Genomic DNA, 18505 nt, shown 5'->3' with positions numbered 1-18505 from the left:
AACATAAGAATTTTTGTGAAGGAAGCACACAGGGCCAGGCAAGTCCTCTTGGTTAGGTGGGATTTTGTTGTTTTTGGAGGTGGTACAACCCTTCTTTAAAATCTTGTAGTCTAGACTCTTTCACAGCATTTATCCATCAAGTAATGACTTGGCTTTTTGCTCCATTGTTAAGTGTTCCTGGTAAAGTACTTAGTGCAGATATCACCACCAAGGCAGACCCCAAGAGTTAGAGTGGATGGAGACCATTTGGGGTTTTAGAGGAGAAAAATTGACTTTTGAAGAGACCGGAGTTCATGTTTGTTGTCTCTGTCTTACAGCAACCACATCATGGGCTGCAGATGATTCCTGCTTTTTTATAGTAATAGATGATATATTTTGACAGTGGCTTCTTTACTCCACCAAATAGATAGGCATTTTCATAGATGTGCAGTATAGCTGGAAAGGTTACAAGACATCACTATAGGCAGAGATTTGATCTTAAATATAAAAAGTTTGAACTTCTTTAAGAGAATTGTGAATGAATCCAGATCTGTGGCTGATAGAGAGCAGGAGGAACACAGGACAGATTGAGTGGGAGTTCTGAGAAAGGAAAAGACAATTCTCATTATGAAAATAATTTTACGTTCAGTAGAGACCTATTAGAAACCTTTGGAGGAGGGGGAAAGCCTGATACTTTGTCTGCTCTGCTATAACTCGTAAATTGGAACCTGCTCCTAGTTTAATTCATTGCTCATATATTTAATGAGAACTCACTACAGCTCTGTCTTTCTAGGAGCTAATTTTGTCATAGGTTGTATCTAGCTCAAACTGGTTTTCCACAGTAAACCGCTTGAAATAAATGATTCAAAGCCTGCTGTGCAGATCTGCAGATAATAGGTAATCCAGGCAATAATTCCTTCTGCCAGTACCCAAGTATATATGCACGAATTGTTTAGCGGGAAGAAAAAAGGTACTTAATTTAGACATGGGAGTGTTTAAAATACAGTTTTTAAGATGACATCTGTGTACTCTTACACCCTTCAGATAGCTGGATCATTTTAGCTGTACCTAGCTATTTTATAAAGATATTAGACTATCCAAGTCTGAGGTTGAAGAGAAGACCTTTCATTGTATGAACGCTGGACTAACCCATTTCTCTGCAAGAATGACCATATTGAATTCTACTGGTTTATGATATTGTTAAGGTTCCTTATGTGGTGGTCAATGTAAAGAGTAGGCCCTGGGGAATTGTAAGCTGAGACCATGGTTCAAGAGAGTTTCTAAGCACATGCTTAACTTTAAGCAAGTGTTTAGAAGCTGATGAAGTCAGTGGGATTTAGACAGCCACTTAGAACCTAATATCGGAAAGGAGCGGAGAGGACATGAAAGATTTCAAGTGCAATTTAGGTTTCATTGTTTCTGAGTTTCCTTTGGTTGAATGCCTTATTTTTGTGATTAGATTCAACACAGTTTTGCAGGCTGTCATGACAGTGGAAATCATCAGCATGGTATTATTACAACCAGAGCAAAGAGCCAGCCCATGCTTTGACTGGAAGGATAGGTCCCAGAAATGGAGGCAGGCTTGGAACAGCAGGTGGAGGAGAACAAGGACATGTGTTTCTTTGTGAGAAGCTCATTCAGGGATTCTTATTTGCCCCCTTTGGCCTTTCATTACTGTTCATGATCACCGTAGGGCAATAAGTAAGAGCAAAGAGAGAAGGCAGTGTCGGAGACTTCACAGTCTGGAAAAGGGTGATGACACAGTTTAGCCATTGCTGGTGTTATATAAATGTATATGTGATAAATAGTGCTTAATGACTATGAGAAATGGCTTCTCACATTTGCCAGAAAAAATCACAAAGTACTGGATTTATGAAAGGCCTTGACAAAATTCCTAAACAAACCAAGTTTTCCTTTACTGCATGAACTTGTAGTTATGATTAAGAGATTTGTATTTTTTGCCAGTGAAGGCTGTGGTGCTAGCGTGCTGCTCAAGCTGAATGCGGCCTAGTTTATTTAAGCAAGAGGGAGTTTAAGTGGAAATGAGCCACAGAAATGTGTGCCACTTGTCTAAAACAAATATAGTTTAGGCTTTTCCTTTCAAGTGACATCTATTATTGCATTTTTAAGTAGATCTTTGTTAGTAAGCATCTGCAAGTGTGTTTGATTAGACAAAAAGATCCAGGGCTATATTTATCTTCCTAAACTCGAATGTTCTTTTCAAAGAAGGGGCTGTACCTACGCCAACTGAAGTTAATTAGAACTTTGAAACAGAACGGAAGTTCCTAAAATAGTGCTGTCAGAGTTGTTCATTTACATGATGTGTTGTCTGCACAGCCATTTTAGACATTGCGTGGGGTTTTCTGCGATCTTTAGAATTATTATTATTTTTTATTTTCAGGACTAAATGGATGATAGAGCAGAAAATGAAAATGATTTTGAGAACTCATCCATGCTGGTCATCAATATGTCAAAAAGAGAGAGATGGTTTTCTTAGCATAGCAGATCTGTTTGCAAGCTTGTTCTTGCTGCAGTAAATGTGTCTGTTTCTACCATAGTTTAGAGATTCTCATTTGGCTTTTCTCCTTTTGAAAGACTCCAGAGTGACACCTGAAGAAAAGAACTCGTGTAACTTAAAACAAAATTGTCCTCTTTTTTCTAGTCTGTAGTTCTAGAGAACAAAGAAGGGCACTCACAAGAGCTTAATATAGGGTTTAGCAGTTGTCCTTCTTTCAAATGTTATGCTTTATATGTTGTGCTTTGCAAGAATTACAGACGTAGCTCAGTCGGCATGGTTATGATGAGCACAGGTGCAGCTGCAGCTTGGCTTGCAGCCAGAGGAAACTTATTAAAGAACATTGATTCCCTGGCTGAAAGTTAAATTCCTAGTAGCTGCATTGGAAATATTCTTCGTTTACAGTATAATTGAACAATCTTACTGTTATTATTGTTTGTCTGCTGACTTCAACTGTGTCTAGACATTTTGTTTAATATGCTGAATGTGTGAAAATGCCACACATGGAAAATTCTCTAAGAGGGATGGAGATTATATTCCTTAAGCAAGAAATCTTTATTTTTTTCGATCTATGTTCTTTGTTTAACATGCTTCTCTGTCCTCTCTTAATTTGTTTTGGGGCCAGCTTCCGCTTGGGCTGTGGTGATGCCTGAGGCCCCTGATCTCTTCAGATGATTGAAAGTAGCAGAAAAAAGTATATTTTCAAATTCATGTTTAAAAAGATTTGTTTGCACATAGTTTTCTTGATGCATCTATAAATATAAGAGGCATTTTCTCCACCTCCACTTCACACCATTTCTTCTACTTTTCATGTCTCAATTTTCCTCTTTTCCACCAATAGCTGTAGGCAGCCCATGTGATGACCCCCTGGGAAAACAGTTTTTCAAGACCAAGGTTTTACATAGGGCCACAAGGTCTTTGAGGTTTCACCCAGGTCTATACACAAAGCTCCTTTTATAATCCTTCTTTATTAATGACTGCTGATGAGTACCTTTCTTCTGTAGACTTTCTGTGTAGACGGAGCTGTCTTCACCCAGACAGCAGACTGCTGATAAATCAAAAAATCCAAGCCTTTCTCGGGGTGGGCTAGGCGAATCATCTCCAGAGCAAGAATGTTGTTCTCAGCTTTTGTCCTGTCAACCAGTGCTGCTGCTCACTAGCATTTAATGTGCATCACCTTTGTTTCACAGTTTGTGCTATAATGACTATCAATTTTCTGTTTATGTGCTACTGCTGCCATCTATTTTTATGATACTGAAGAAAGTATACATCAGATTATATCCCATGTTAATATGCACTCAAGAAGCCTTTGTGTTTTTTCAGATTAATGACAGGAATGAACCATTAAACCTAACAAAGGAGAGACATACACACACCAAGTCTTTCAGCCTTTTCCTTAAAACAACAACAAAAAACTGCACAGCTGGGAGAGCTGAAATCTCATTTTAGTAAAATGTCAGCTTTTGACTGGAAGGGGTTCTTTGAATTACCAAGAAATATGGGGAAGATAATGTTGGGGGTTAAGGATACAAGTATGGCTCTTACATTGCTTAATTTTTTTTTAGGAAACTTTCGAAGTACCTATGTTAATTTATCAAAGTGTTGCTCTTTTCCAATCCCATGATTGTTGCTTGAGAACAAAATCTTCATAAGCATGACCACAGTGTGATGCACTGAGGGCAAGCAAGGTATGCACATTGGCAAACATATCTCTGAGCAAGAACCTTTCATCCTTCCGGCAAGAATTACCTCAAGATGAGCGACTTTGCTATGTTGCAGCCTCTGACCTGGTTTTGCTTCAGAGCAGCTACAACTTGTTTGATCCTTTTACTACTAGGAAGTTCTTTTTAACCATGTCATTTGTAGCAGTCACATTAGAGATTATTTTCTCCTTCAAACTCCTGCAAAAACATTACCACGTGGAATTGGCTGTGTATTGCAGCAGAACTGATGTGCTGATTTTCTCTGGGGTCTTTGTGGACTCGGGAGCAATTCATCACGTGTAACACATGGGATTGGTCCATCCGTCCAACTGCAAAAAAAGGTGTTGCTTTTTCTCCCAAGCTTTGCAAAACCATCATGCTGTTACTATACTGCTTAGTTAAGTGCTGTGTTGCATGTCTTCTGTTTCTTATGGCTCTTACTCAGCTGTGGAAAGAAATATCAAGTAATGTAACCACTTTCTTCCAAATCTTGGGCCAGAATCTCAGCTGGTGTAAGTCAGCAGAGCTCCACTGACATTATTAGTGCTATAGTGATTCACACCAGCTGTGGATCTGGTCTACTGTCTCAGTTTATGAAGGGCTTGAACTAAATGTCAGGAAATATGAAATGATCTCTTAGAGTCAGCAGTTCTCCAGATGTGTTAATGGAGTTTAAGTTTACCAGAAGGCAAGGCTTCAAAAAGTGATCCAACAGAAGAATAAACTTTCAAGAAGAATGCCTTACTTACAGGCTTTTTGGCAACACAGGGCTATACAATTCACTGCAATTTAAAGAAATTAACTATGTTACGCATCAGGGTATGGAAATAAAGCTCCAATGAGAACTGAGGATGGCTGAAAATAATTTCACAGCACAAAGCAAGCTGTTGGCATGTTGTGAATAATTGCCATGCAAATATGAATCATCCAGTCTTAAAGCCAAAATTAAGTAGCTTATGAACTTCATACAAGGAGTCTAATGCTTCCACTTTGCAAGTGCAGTTAGGTTTATTCATAAGCATGGTATTACAACTTCTGGAAATCAAATGAGGACCATGTTGTTACAAGAACACAGAAGCTTAATAGTTCTAGCTGTGCAATGTTAAAACCCACTAGCGACTTGGCTTACAGATGGGCTTTCAAGTCTGGTGTTGAAAACAGTTAATTTCCCCAATGAGGATGGAATTGTTACTGACATTATTGTTCTTATACACTTTCAGGCCCACTTTTCACAGTCAGAAAATTCTGCAATAGGCAAAACCTGAAAGTTAACAAATCTGGGGTTTCAGAACTCTTACCATAATGCTATGGCATATGGACAGTGAAAAATTTCTAAGCTACTCTAAATATGACCTCCAGTATCTGAAATTTGTGGTGGTATAGAGATCTTTCGTGGCCTAAATTGTTTGCTGGTGAGATCACTCTGAATTAATTGATAGGAGTGCTGCTGCACTCTATGTAGTTCGCCTTTGTTCTCACTGAAGGCGTGTCACTTTAAACCAACCCAGAGAGGTGAAAGAAATGCACACTTTCATTAGCTAAATCAAACATCAGATCATGAGTTATACTATCTATACTTAAAAAATAAGATACAAATGAGTTGCTCAATGGCAGTGAGAACAATACAGAACGATCTGATCATGCTGACCAGTGGTTGCTGGCTAAATTGTCTGAATCTGGCAGGATTTATTTGTGTTTAGTATAAGTGACTTTTGATATCACGCCCTTGATGTCACTGCATACTTTTAAACTATGTATTCAGATATGAACAAAGGAGTTTTGAAGAGTTCATGGAAGAACCAAGTTAGATTTCTAGAGAAAGTAATGATCATAACCTAAAAAAATGGTATGTTGAACTTAAAACAGTTTGCAGAACTAGAATGACAGATAGAGTGGTGAGGAAACTCTTCTAAGAACTAGAGAGCTTGCAGGAAGGAAAGACATCCCAGACTCAGCGTTTAGTGAGTTTTTACTGATTCCCAAGGACTACAGAGGGTTCACCTCCAAAAGGAAATAATTCTCCAAGTCCACAGTGGGAAACGTAGTGAGAGCTATAAACCTCCAGTAAAGGAGTAAACCTCTTGAAAGGTAAGAAGCTATGAATCAGGTAGTGGCTGAGGTCTTGGGAAAATTAATACATTTGGAAGACTGCAGTGTTTTTTAAGTTTTCTGTTCCCTGGAGCTTTCCTGTAAGAATGGGAATTTGGGAAAACTTGGTTCTGAATCTCTATAAAGCCAGATTACAAAGCAGCAATCAAAAGTCCTGATTTTACTTAGCTATATTGGCAGCTGTGGAGTAGTTGAAGGTTTGAATTAGTCTAGAAATTAAGATAGCTTTTGAATGCTTCATTGCACTAAGCCCTCATATGGCAGCATTTCAGTGTAACACTTTCCATCATGTCTAGTTCTTCCCATCCTGGTGGATCATGTGTTAGCCTTGGTAATATAAGATTTTTTTACTTCTGTCAGAATTACACCAGTGGAATATACCTGGGCACAATGCCACCAATCCTCATGAATTTCCAACCAGCATAAAACCTTGAAGTGTAAGCACGTCAAGTCTGTTCCCTGCTTCCTATACCAATTCCCTACAGTCTACTGTGAAAAGGTTTAAGAGATTAGCTCCAATTTTCAAAGCTGCTAGTGATACCACCCTGGAATGTCACATCAGTGAGAAATCCAGTAATTAGTAATTCTCCTCTTAAAGCTGCAAAACAAGTTTGTCTGTGCAGGATTCAAAGATTTTTTTGTGGATCCAGTCTACACATATTAATTCTTGTAGGGATTGGAAGTTGTCACAGATATAATCTTCTGTGTTTGCCAGTATGGTTTCTCACCTTTGTTTTCTTCTGCTCTGCAGTCTGGTGTCAGGCTTGCAACCACAATGGAGCTTTGAGACACCTCAGTATGAATCTTCTATGCCTCTACCAATCTGATGGACAGCAGACACATGCTTAATGCCAGGGTAAAAAATAAAAAGCAGTTAGCTGAGCAACATCTGGTATAGAAACAGCAGAACAGGTTCCTCAAGATTTTTTCTGCATTTGTTTTGTTCTCCCCTGCTCACTGTGTTGATCTGGTGGCTGAAATGATCATTCTCGGGGTGTTGAAAGTTGTAAGAAAATAACGGAAAGCTTGATATTTATAAACTGAATTTCATCTGTTTGTTTTGCCATTGCCATTTCAGCACATATCTAGGTCTCTTACACATAACACTAACAAAAAATCTCAAAACACACTGTTAAACGGGCACCCTGACAGTGAGTACATTGGATTTGTTTGTATCTGTATCTGTATTTATTTCAGATCTGTTTCTTTGCTTTATATTTCCAGACCTGATCTCTCCTCACATAAGACAGCAGGAAAGCACTCCCCGGATGTGATGTCTCTTGAAACACTGGAAAACACTTGTGAGCCAGAGGACCTCTTTGATGACATCTAGCTATGTGTTGGCTGAGAAACTGAGAGACTGGTGCTGCACATCATGTTGAGCTATAAAACTAAAAGGCTTTGTTATACACTCAGCTGAAATCTTTATGGTATGTGATGACATATTGCTCTAATCCTCTTGCACTGCCCTTATTCCCATCCTTCACTATGCGGCTGCAGATCTCTTGGTTTCCTAAGGCTTTGTTTGTGCCAGCCTTGAAATCAGTTCAGCCTCTATGCAGAGCTTTTATCACATTTATGTGGGAAAAGAGAGCACGCTCACAACATTTTTACATCATGACAGTCTTTGGCTGCTGACTGTATCCAGGATCAACTGTTTTTCAGATGTCCCCAGTGATTCAGACAAAAGGAAGACTTAAGGATACCACTGTACTTACCTTATATACTACCCCTTTCCTGAGGAGCTCAGCTTAGACATGGTCTAGCTAATTCATCCTTGACTTTAAATGAGATATATATCTTTCAAAAATGAAGTATCCAGAGAAGCTACATTTTTATTTTATTTGAAGATTCTTTGTAGTATTGTACATTACAAGGTACATTCTTGCATTTGGGAATAAAGTTTAAGACTGAATCTATTTTAAGCTTCTGTAGAAACTCGTAGCCTTTAAAATTGATGTTTTCATATTTCATGATTTTTCCTAATTATTTTTCTAAAACAATAAAATGCTTTCTAAAAAGGCCTTGGTTTTGGTTTTATTTGCTTAGGCAATCTATGAGAAAGGCACACCACTTACCAAAATGAAGTAATGCATAACCTCTTCCTGACTAGTGTTGATGCATTCATTTAGATTTAAGAAGTTAGTAATGTGTATTTACTTTCAGTGGTTGACAACAAGTGTGTAGAACTAAGCTTGTACATCAGGTTTCTGCCTTGCAATTTTAAAAGCTAGAATCAATTTTTATTAATTATTATTCTTCTGTCAAAGAAACAGGAGTTTTAAACTTGAATAATTCCATTGAAATCACCAAGACTGTGCAATATAGTTCCACTTCTGTGTTCTATGGCTTGCAATGAACCCTGAAACCCCTTCATATTTTTAAAATACCAGTTTATTTAGGCCCTGATCCTGTCAAAATTCAATCCTATACTTAACTAAAAAGCACCCATGTCAGTATTTGCAGAATCAGGGACTCATTTAAAAACCTAAATGAGGATTTGGGAATATTAAAATTAAGTATTCTTTTCTGAAAGGCATGGTCATAGCATTTTAAATTCACAGACGTCTTTGGGAGAATGTTATAAATCACACAGTGAAAACTTGAATGGCCAAAATATTTTGCTTTCTACATGGACTTTGTGCCTGAGAAATGACAGGACCACAAAAGGCCTATTCATACACTCATTCAGAGGTATTGCCTGATTTAAAATCTTCCAGTGCTGATCTGACAATGCTTTCAACAAAAACTTGTATATAGTTGCAATTTTAAGGTGAAAATTTTCCATGACTTAACCTGAAATAGAAGAGCTGGGTTTAATTTTGCCTGCAGTGGAAAATGAAGGTGAATAGAGTTGAACATCCTGCAAAATTTTCTTTTCAAGAAACTGTTGCTTTCTAATCGTAAAGAGTTAATTAAAAAATAGCAAATATTACAATCAGCAGTGTAATAATCCTGTTAGAATACTTATTACTTTATCTTTTCTCTGAGCCATGAATCAAAGCAGTAATTCTGTAGAAAACATTATGATGGTGGACGTACCTTGGACTGAAAACAGACATGCCATCTAGTTAGAGTAGCCATGATATAGAGCCAGTTTCCCATCAGCTAAGTCAGTTTGTATACACTAGAACACCTTCTCTCCATCAAAAACCATTTGCAACCTGTCAGTCTCCACAACTGTGTGAGACTGTGTTAGTGAAACGCCCCTTTTTGAAGAATTTGTGCAAGAAGCTGCAGCGTTTTTGCCAGTGAAGTTCCACAGAATCTTAGAATATCTATGGCTGGGAGGGAACTCAAAGTCCACCCATTTCCAACCTCCTGCTGTGGGCACGTTGCCACCCACTAGACCAGGCTGCCCGGGGCCCCATCCAGTCTGACCTTGGATGCCTCAGGGGATGGCGCACCCATGACTCTCAGGGCAGCTGTGCCAGTGCCTCAGCACTCTTGGAGCAAATAATTTCCTCCAAATGTCTGATCTAAATTTCCCCTCTTTTAGTTTAAAGGCATTCCCCCTTGTTCAATCTCTATCTACCTATGTAAAAAGTCGATCTCTCTCTTAGGTTTTCTTTAAGTACTGGAAGGCCACAGTGAGGCTTCCCCAGAGCCTTCTCCCCAGAGCTAAACAATACCACTTTCCCCAAAATTTTCTTCATGGAAGAGGTGCTCTGATTGTCTTCTTGGCCCTCCTCTGGACCCACTCCAATAGTTCCATGTATTTCTTGTGCTGGGTCCCCAGACCTGGACTCAGTAGTTGATGTTCCCCAGGGTACTGGTGGCAAATAAACAATCTGACAGAATTATTAAATCTGCCAACTGAATGTAGCATTTTCCAGTTGTCTTTAGGAAAGACCCTCTTACTATAATGCCAAAATGAGCACATATTAATTGTGAGAACAGAGGTGGTATTACAAAAACTACAGAAGAAGAATGAAACTTCTTTACAATGCATATTTATCTGCAAGTGGTGGAGATATCCACTTTATCCACAAACTCATTCATCCCAATGCACTGAAATGGGCCCAGTGGCCTTCTTTGCTAGGTATTATGGTATGCTGCCGTTCTTGGTGAAGTCTCAGTGTAAAGCTGGAATCTCTGCAATTCCTCCATGCTCATGGAGCTCTTGTGGGATATTTCCAAAGCTTACAGAGCAGAAGGGTTCCGCTGTGAGTCAATATACGGTACTATTCTTTCTAAATCAAATATAATGTTCACCTTCTTCACAATGACATGCTCTTGCAAACTAGCATAATTTTTAGGGTCTTATGTACAGAGATATGAGATAGTCATTGCTTTTCCTTTCTGTGGTTGTGTAGTTGACAATTTCCCAGTGTGTTTTATAAATGACATTTCACCTTACCGCCTTGCACCTTATTTTTGGAGCTGATTTCTCTAGTTTGTCAAGATGATTTTGAATGCTTATTCTTTCTCAGTTTGTTACTTTTTGGTACTTCGGTGCCAGGTTGCTCATAGCAAATGAAGTGTCGTGATTTTTGGTTATTGGTATTCCACATCATAACATCATGTAGTGCACTGGAAGTTAAAGTGTTAATGCTCCAGTTCTGGGTACCTGTCCCAGAAGAGAAGAAGAACTACATTCCCCAGAAGACTGTTCGCTGTTTTGTTATCTGCTCAAGGGGAACAGATATAAGGCCTTTATAGATCATGTGACCTCTCTTCTTTGTCAGGTTCTACAATACTATATTGTATATATGTATATATATACATATATATATATATATGTATATGTATATATGTTATCTTGCATTCTGATACCGTATTTAGTAAATTAGTTTGTTTCTCTTCAGATTGTTGCTGCTGTTTTAATTATTTTTGGGTCCCATGTTTCCCTTTTCCAGAGGTGCAGATTTGCAAAATCCTCCACCCCCCTAGTCATAGAACTAGGCAGAACCAGCCTGTAAGCCAATGACATGTCGTAAGCTCCCTATTGCTAATATGCACACCATTACTGAAAACACTGAATATTTATGACGAAGAGTTTGGGAGTGTCAATTAAAGATTCAACCTGAGCTGGCAATGTCCTCCTCCAGCCCAGAAGGCCAGTGGTATCCTGGTTTGCATCAAGAGAGGTGTGACCAGCAGGTCGAGGAAGGTGATTGTGCCCCTCGACTCAGCTCTTATGAAATCCCGTCTGGAGTGCTGCATCCGATTCTGGGGCACCCAACACAAGAAAGACATTGAGCTGTTGGAGTGGGTTCAGAGGATGGCCATGAATCTTCATGATCAGAGGACTGGAGCACCTCCCGCACAGTGACAGGCTGAGACAGTTGGGGCTCTTCAGCCTGGAGAAGAGTAAGCTCTGTGGTGAACATATAATGGCCTTCCAGTACCCAAATGGGCTCACCGGAAAGCTGGGGAGGGACTTTTTATATAGGGATGTAGCAATAGGATGAGCAAAAATGGCTTAAAACTGGAAGAGAGTTAATTTAGGCTAGATATCAGGAAGAAATTCTTTATTGTGAGGTGACGAGACACTGGAAGAGGTTGCCCAGTGAGGTTGTGGATGCCCCTCCTTGGAGGCATTCAAAGCCGGGCTGGATGGGACTATGAGCAACCTGGTCTAGTGGGAAGAGTCCCTGCCTATAGCAGGGCTGTTGACGTAGTCTGCCTAGACTTCAGCAAAGCCTTTGATATGGTCCTCACTAAGTTTGCAGATGACACCAAGTTGGGAGGTGGTGTCGATCTGCCTGAGGGTAGGGAGGCCTTTCAGAGGGATCTGGATAAGCTGGACCACTGGGCTGAGGTGAATGGGATGAGGTTCAACAAGGCCAAGTGTCGGGTCCTGCACTTTGGGCACAACAACCCCATGCAGCGTTATAGGCTTGGGACAAGCGGCTGGAAGACTGTGAAGAGAAAAGGGACCTGGGGGTGTTGGTTGACCTGAGGGCTCGGCTGAACATGAGCTAGCAGTGTGCCCACGTGGCCAAGAGGGCCAACGACATCCTGCATTAGAAATAACGTGGCCAGAGGAGCAGGGAGGTGATCATCCCCCTGCACTCAGCACTGGTGAGGCCACACCTCGAGTGCTGTGTTCAGTTTTGGGCCCCTCACTACAAGAAAGACATTGAGGACCTGGAGCGTGTCCAGAGAAGGGCAACGAAACTGGTGAGGGGTCTGGAGCACAAGTCTTATGAGGAGCGGCTGAGAGAGCTGGGATTGTTCAGTGTGGAGAAGAGGAGGCTCAGGGGAGACCTCACTGCACTCTACAACTTCCTGAAGGGAGGCTGTGGTAAAGAGGAGTTTGGCCTCTTCTCCCAGGCAACAGACAGGACCTGAGGAAATGGCCACAAGTTCCAGCGGAGGTTTAGATTAGACATAAGAAAAACCTTTTCTCTCAGTGAATGGTGAGGTGCTGGAATGGCTGCCCAGAGAGGTGGTGGTCACTGTCCCCGGCAATGTTCAAGAGGCATCTGGATGAGGAGCTATGATATATGGTTTAGTGCTTGTAGGAGCAATGGTAACGGGAGGACAGTTCAACTAGATGATCTTGCAGGTCCAACCTTGAGATTCTATGATTCTATGATTCAGGAGGGTTGGAATCACTGGATCTTAAAGGTCCCTTCCAACCCAAACCATTCTATGGTTCTATGATTTATGATATTAAGCCCCATACCATTCATTTTTTTCTGTAGTTACTGAATTGAGAATTACTTTGTGAGCATGGTTTTCTAATTCACTTTTTGAAAGACCAATTTTTTTCCAGGGATGCACATGGGACAGTCTGACATGAGATGTCAATTTCTTCTCCTATTTACAAAATATTTTATCGATGATGGAAGACAGAATAGAGAAACATGCCCACAAATGGTTTTTCAAGACAGGAAATTAACTACAGTTAAGAAATCCAGATCAGACTTCAAAGGCTGTCCCTAATTAGTACTTCACTTTGATATTACTCTGAAAATGATTTTCTAGGTGAATGTTTTCTGCATTTTAAACCTTACTTAAGGGAAAGATAAAATACATAATTGTTTTACAGGACGGAAAACGTGCCACCTTTCTTTAAAGATTTAGACTCATCCAGACTTTTATACTTTCAGTGTAATTACTTAAATAGTGAAAAACATAAAAATCTGTGATTTGAGGTCTGGGTTTATCCAGTAAATCATTTAGTTCAAAAAGGTTTACAACATTTTTGTTTTCCAAAAGAGAGAAAAAGCAAAACAAATCAAAATAAATAAATAAATAAACTGCCTGCTTTCTTGAGGAAGTACTGTAGGGATGAAAATATCATTTTGATTTTGAGATAATATTTTGGCAATTCAAATCATTTTTTCAATTGTCATCTCAAAGGTAGATGCTCATATACATGTGTGTGTGTTTTTCTTTGTGGGAAAAATAGAATGTTGAAACTGTGAAGTAAGAATGGTAAGAAAACAAGTTAATAAATGCATGTCCTGACTGCCTGGAGACCGAAGGTAATGTGTTTGAACATTTTCTGAGTAGAACTGTGAAAAACCTGCCAGGAGATAGTTATCATACTCAAGGAGGAGCAGCAAGTACAGTCTCCTCATTTTCTGGAAACACTCTTCTTTTTCCACTTGTCTCCAGTAGTGCACGAAACCTCTCATAAAGGTTATTTCCTCTTTTCTGCTAACAATTTTTCTGCTCTTAATTTTATTCCAATTCCCTTCACAAAGTCTGAGTTTTCATCAAATCTTTCTCTGAAATTTCCCTTTAGTGATCTGCCATCCTCATTGTCATTTCTTTTCCATATAATGTTGGACAACATGAGTTTTCATCCTTCTCTGCAATCATTAAATTATTTCCCAGCTATTATAATTCCTTTCCAAAGTCAATTTAATTCATCAAGTGTATTGGTGTTAATCTGCTTGTGTAAGGAAAATGAAACTAAGTCTATTTTTAAAACTGATACAACTGCAAAGGAAGATACCAAGATGAAGGAAGATTACTTGTGGAGGACCTAAATACAAGTCTTGATCCCAATCGCATTCATCATTTTCTTTAATGGCATTGACACAGAAAGAAAGCAATTCAATGAAATCTGTTGCTGGGAAGCTTTATGAGAAATACCTGCTTGGTTTTTGAAGTGATAACAGCCAACAGCGTTGCATGAAAAGGTATTGCAAGATTAGTAGTTCCTGGTAGGTGTTGTGTCATGGCAATTTGTTTGCTTAGACAAAGATGACAAAGAGTGCAGTAAAAAAAGTCATGAAAAAATAAAGGCATGCTTGGGAAAAGCTCTGGATTAGTCTAAGGAAGAAACAGTGACCATGTGAGAGATGACAAAAAAGTGAAAGTGGAAGCACTTTTGTCCCACTATGGCTGAGAAATGAGAAATGAGCAGAGACAGTTGACCCTATTTAATTCATTCTCTTTGGGAAACAGGATTGCAGCATTGTCAGATCTTGCATTACCTGCTCATGCAAATGGTTGGAAGGATGAACACTCACCAGAAATTGCCTTTTTTTGACAGAATTCTCAGGTCTTGTCAAGCTGGTATAACAGCCTCCTGAATTAGTTGTTCGTTAATGCCCTGGAGAAAAAGGATGAACATACTGTTGTCAGGGTATTTCCTGAGAAGGAAGAATAGCTCTGCTTTTTTGTTGTTTTTGTTTGTTTGTTTGTTTACTTGTTTTATGGCTGTATTTGTCTCATGCAGAAATATTTGTCTGAAGAAGATTTTACCATCATAATTACAATACCACGGAGTCACAGGACAGCTGAAAAGAGAAAGAGTGAAGGAGAAAACTGCCTGGTCCAGTGCTCAGAGAAGGGTTGAACAAACTGAGTTTCTCAGACTATGCCCCATCAATTGTTGGATAATAAACAGAGAATACATTTTGTCTGCACCTTCCAAAATGCTTTAATAGTAGTTCTGAATGACATCCATTCATTCTACTGAGATATTTCAAAGTTTTCTGCGGTCACAAGATTAACTCCAGTGTCTCCCTGTCTTCAATGAAAGTTCTTACAGGCACCTTAAGTGCTGTAAAGAATTTCCTCTAGATCTTAGCTTTATACCTCTGCTGAGACTGAAACGAATGAGTTTTAGCTAGAACAGCCTTTACAAGAAAATTATGTAGAGTCCTTCTAGTTTTTATGCTGAAAACTACATCATCATACACAGAGCTGTCTTTTTTTGAAAACATAACAGAAGAATATCTGATAGGTGAATTTAGAGGTAGTTATCCACTCTTCAGCACATAGCTATTGCAACAGCTTTGAGTACCGATTATTCTCCGGGTGAATTAAATGATACCACACTGTCCTTTTTTAACCTACCACATTAAATCTCATTTGGAAGGCCTGTCTTTCAAGCCACCTCATCCATTTTGTGCCAAACCTGTGGTGAAAACAAGAAGACTTGCAACAGAGGTCTGAGAGGTGAATTGTGGATAGAGTTTGGGAAGAAAGAGAAAGTAGGGCCTGCTGGAGCTTCCTGGCCACTGCATCCCCTCACTGCAAGAAAGAGACCCTGGAGCGTGTCCAGAGAAGGACAATGAAGCTGTGAGGGGTCTGGAGCACAAGTCTGATGGAGAGTGGCTGAGGGAGCTGGGATTGCTCAATCTGGAGAAGAGGAGGCTCAGGGAAGACTTCTTCTCCTGTATAACTAGTGATAGGACAAGAGGGAATGCCTGAAGTTGTGCCAAATGTTCAGGTTGGACGTTAGGAAAAATTCCTTCTCTGAAAGAGTAGACAGCTGCTGGAACAGTTGCCCAGGACAGGTGCCCAGACAGCTGCCCAGGAAGGTGGTGGAGTCACCAACCCGGAGGTGTTCAAGAAATGTTTATATGTTTTACTGAGGGGCATAGTTTAGTGGGCACATAGTTTAGTGGGCAATACTGGTAGTAGGTGGTCAATTGGACTAGGTGATGTTACAGGTCTTGTTCAACGTTAATGGTTTTAGTGGTGACCAGCTGCTGTGCAAAAAGGATGTAGCTAAGGAGAAAACTCTGGCCTGGATTAAAACATGTGACTTGAGATGTTCAGCCTAAAATTGTCACCCAGATTCTTTCAACACCAAGAAAAGGATGGCGATCTTCAATGTATCTATTTTAGGATAGTATGGCTAAGTTCCGGTACTAGCCCTTGCTTTCTGCATAAGTAAGGAAGCAGCATGGATGGCAAACACTGAAGCTTGTGTCCGCTTGAATCTGGATGGATAACCACCAAGGAGTAGGCAGGCACCGTTGGTATGGCTTTCATGGTCCTGTGAGCAAAGAGGTGACTCAGGGAATTTGACATCCAGAGTTATCAGACACATTCAAGGCAAAAGAAGTCACGGCATAGCATTAATCTGCAAGCAGTCTGAATGCCATCCCTGATGTTTCTCCTTAGCACTGATACCTGGACCAAGTCGTGTCATGCAGCACTCAGGGAAAAACATGTTCTGCTTCTATGATCATGCTGTTTGCTCCTTATGAGTCAATAACAAAAAAAATTAGCTCGAAGAGGAGGCCACCTTTAAATTTTTATTTACAGAGATGCTAGAGGAGCTTTTACACCATGAAATGAAGACAAATCAAAGGAATATGTATGCTAAACAGTCAAAAAAGTAATATCAAATTATGAAATAATATGGTCAAGCATGAACATATCTATGATACAGATTACTTGGTTTGGGATTCTTGATGAGTAATGCAGAGAGAAGTGTGAGCTGCACATTTTATGAGTTTCCCACATCATCCAAGTGACTTCTACTTCTGACTTCTTGGAGAGGAAGTGCTAGTAACACTTTCTGGTACCATTTCCACACATGGAGCACGTGATTACTTTTTCCTTCATGCAGAGGGAAGAAGCTAATCTTTATCCTTTCCTGTAACCTGCTGGAAAGGCTTTTGGCAACTGGGATTGCACTTTGATATAAATACCACTTTCTCCTTCCTGGGCTGGCCCATGGGCAGTGCAAGCTACTCCATCAAGGGATGCTATGGGAGCAGAAGGGGCTCTGCATTCATGCAAGCTGCTGTAAGTTTACTTTGGAAAATCAAAACCTTGTTAGACGTTGTCTGCAGGGAACTTTTACCAGACATGTTGAAGTCAAGTTCACTCCACCCTCTTTTCAGCAGCTGCAGTGGAAGCCAAGTGTGAGTGTTATATGAGGTGTGGACATAGCAAGCATAGCAGTGCGACCGATCTGCAGGAGAGGAGCTGTGAAGCTGAGCACTCAGGTGCATAGCATGGGTTGCAGGGCTCTGATATCGAGCAAGCAAGATTCAAAACTGAAACAAGCAACATCTGGCATGTCTGTACTTCTGCAATGGCCTCTCTGCTGTTTAATTACTCTCCACAGCTGTTGCTATGTAATGAGCAGTCCTGCAGCATGGCTCACCGAGCCATTCGTGTGGAAGCAAAGGAGGTTCAGTGGCCTGGAGCACCAGCCTTCTCAGATCAGACCATCCCAACTCATCTCCCAGGAGGTTATGGCACAGTGATTTTAAACCGGGGGAAATGCAGAGACTAAATTGTACCATGCTCTGCACCTTTCTTACATAGGGATTAGAGAAACATTTCTACACACTGATTTTTCAGCATTCTTGCCTGTCCCGGGGCAACTTAGAAGTTGCCCAGCAGCCGTGCTTGGCTAACCACATTTCCCCCAAAGGCTGTGGGAGAGAGGAGGAGAGGAGAGTTGTTTCTGCATGGCCTCACGTTCTGCCCACACAGCCTGGCTAACCGCGCAGCCCTGCGTCTGCATGGCCGATGGAGACAGCCTGTGTCCTGCTGCTTCTGTCTGCAGGAATTTCAGCTTTATGACACAGTCCTTCCCACAGTGCAGCCAGAAATATGGGAATGAGATGGGAAATGAAATCAGCTGTCTAGAAGCTGTACTAATAAATATCTATAAAAATAAGATTGGATTCCCAAGAACAAAAGAGCAATTGAGACGTTTAACCTAAACATCCACAATAAACTAATCAGAGCTGATTTATGGCAAGAAATATTTCATGCTGCAAGAGCACAGAGGAAGTGAAATAATTTCTGCCTAACACTTGGCCTTCTGCAGCCTGTCTCCTTACGCAAGCTTTGGGAAGATGTGACAAACCTCCTCATGACAAATCCCAGGAATGCTACATCTTCCCCCTCGACTTTGTGCTGCTAGAAAAGAGCCGAGCTGAGCAGCCAAGTTGGGTGGTGATTTATTGCAACTGCTCAGTTATAAGCTGCAGTAAGCCCAGAATAAGCTGTTGTTTTGCTTTTTTTTTTTTTTTTT

The 18505-nt window shown here is 40.3% G+C and overlaps 1 protein-coding gene across 2 annotated transcripts in view; it reads left to right on the top strand.

Annotated features, from left to right (window-relative positions):
* Nucleotides 1-8316, top strand: part of XRCC4 (X-ray repair cross complementing 4) — a 175231-nt gene extending 166915 nt beyond the window's left edge. For both annotated transcript variants that reach the window (XM_048932255.1, XM_048932254.1), the window contains exon 8: nucleotides 7531-8316. In XM_048932255.1, coding sequence (XP_048788212.1) covers nucleotides 7531-7639 — 109 coding nt within the window. In that variant the 3' untranslated portion in view covers nucleotides 7640-8316. The remainder of the gene's footprint in view (nucleotides 1-7530) is intronic.
* Nucleotides 8317-18505: the final 10189 nt, after the last annotated feature.

The sequence above is a fragment of the Lagopus muta genome, chromosome Z (assembly GCF_023343835.1).
Source record: "Lagopus muta isolate bLagMut1 chromosome Z, bLagMut1 primary, whole genome shotgun sequence".
In the NCBI taxonomy this organism is placed as follows: Eukaryota; Metazoa; Chordata; class Aves; order Galliformes; family Phasianidae; genus Lagopus; species Lagopus muta.
This window is presented reverse-complemented; position numbering and strand designations above follow the sequence as displayed.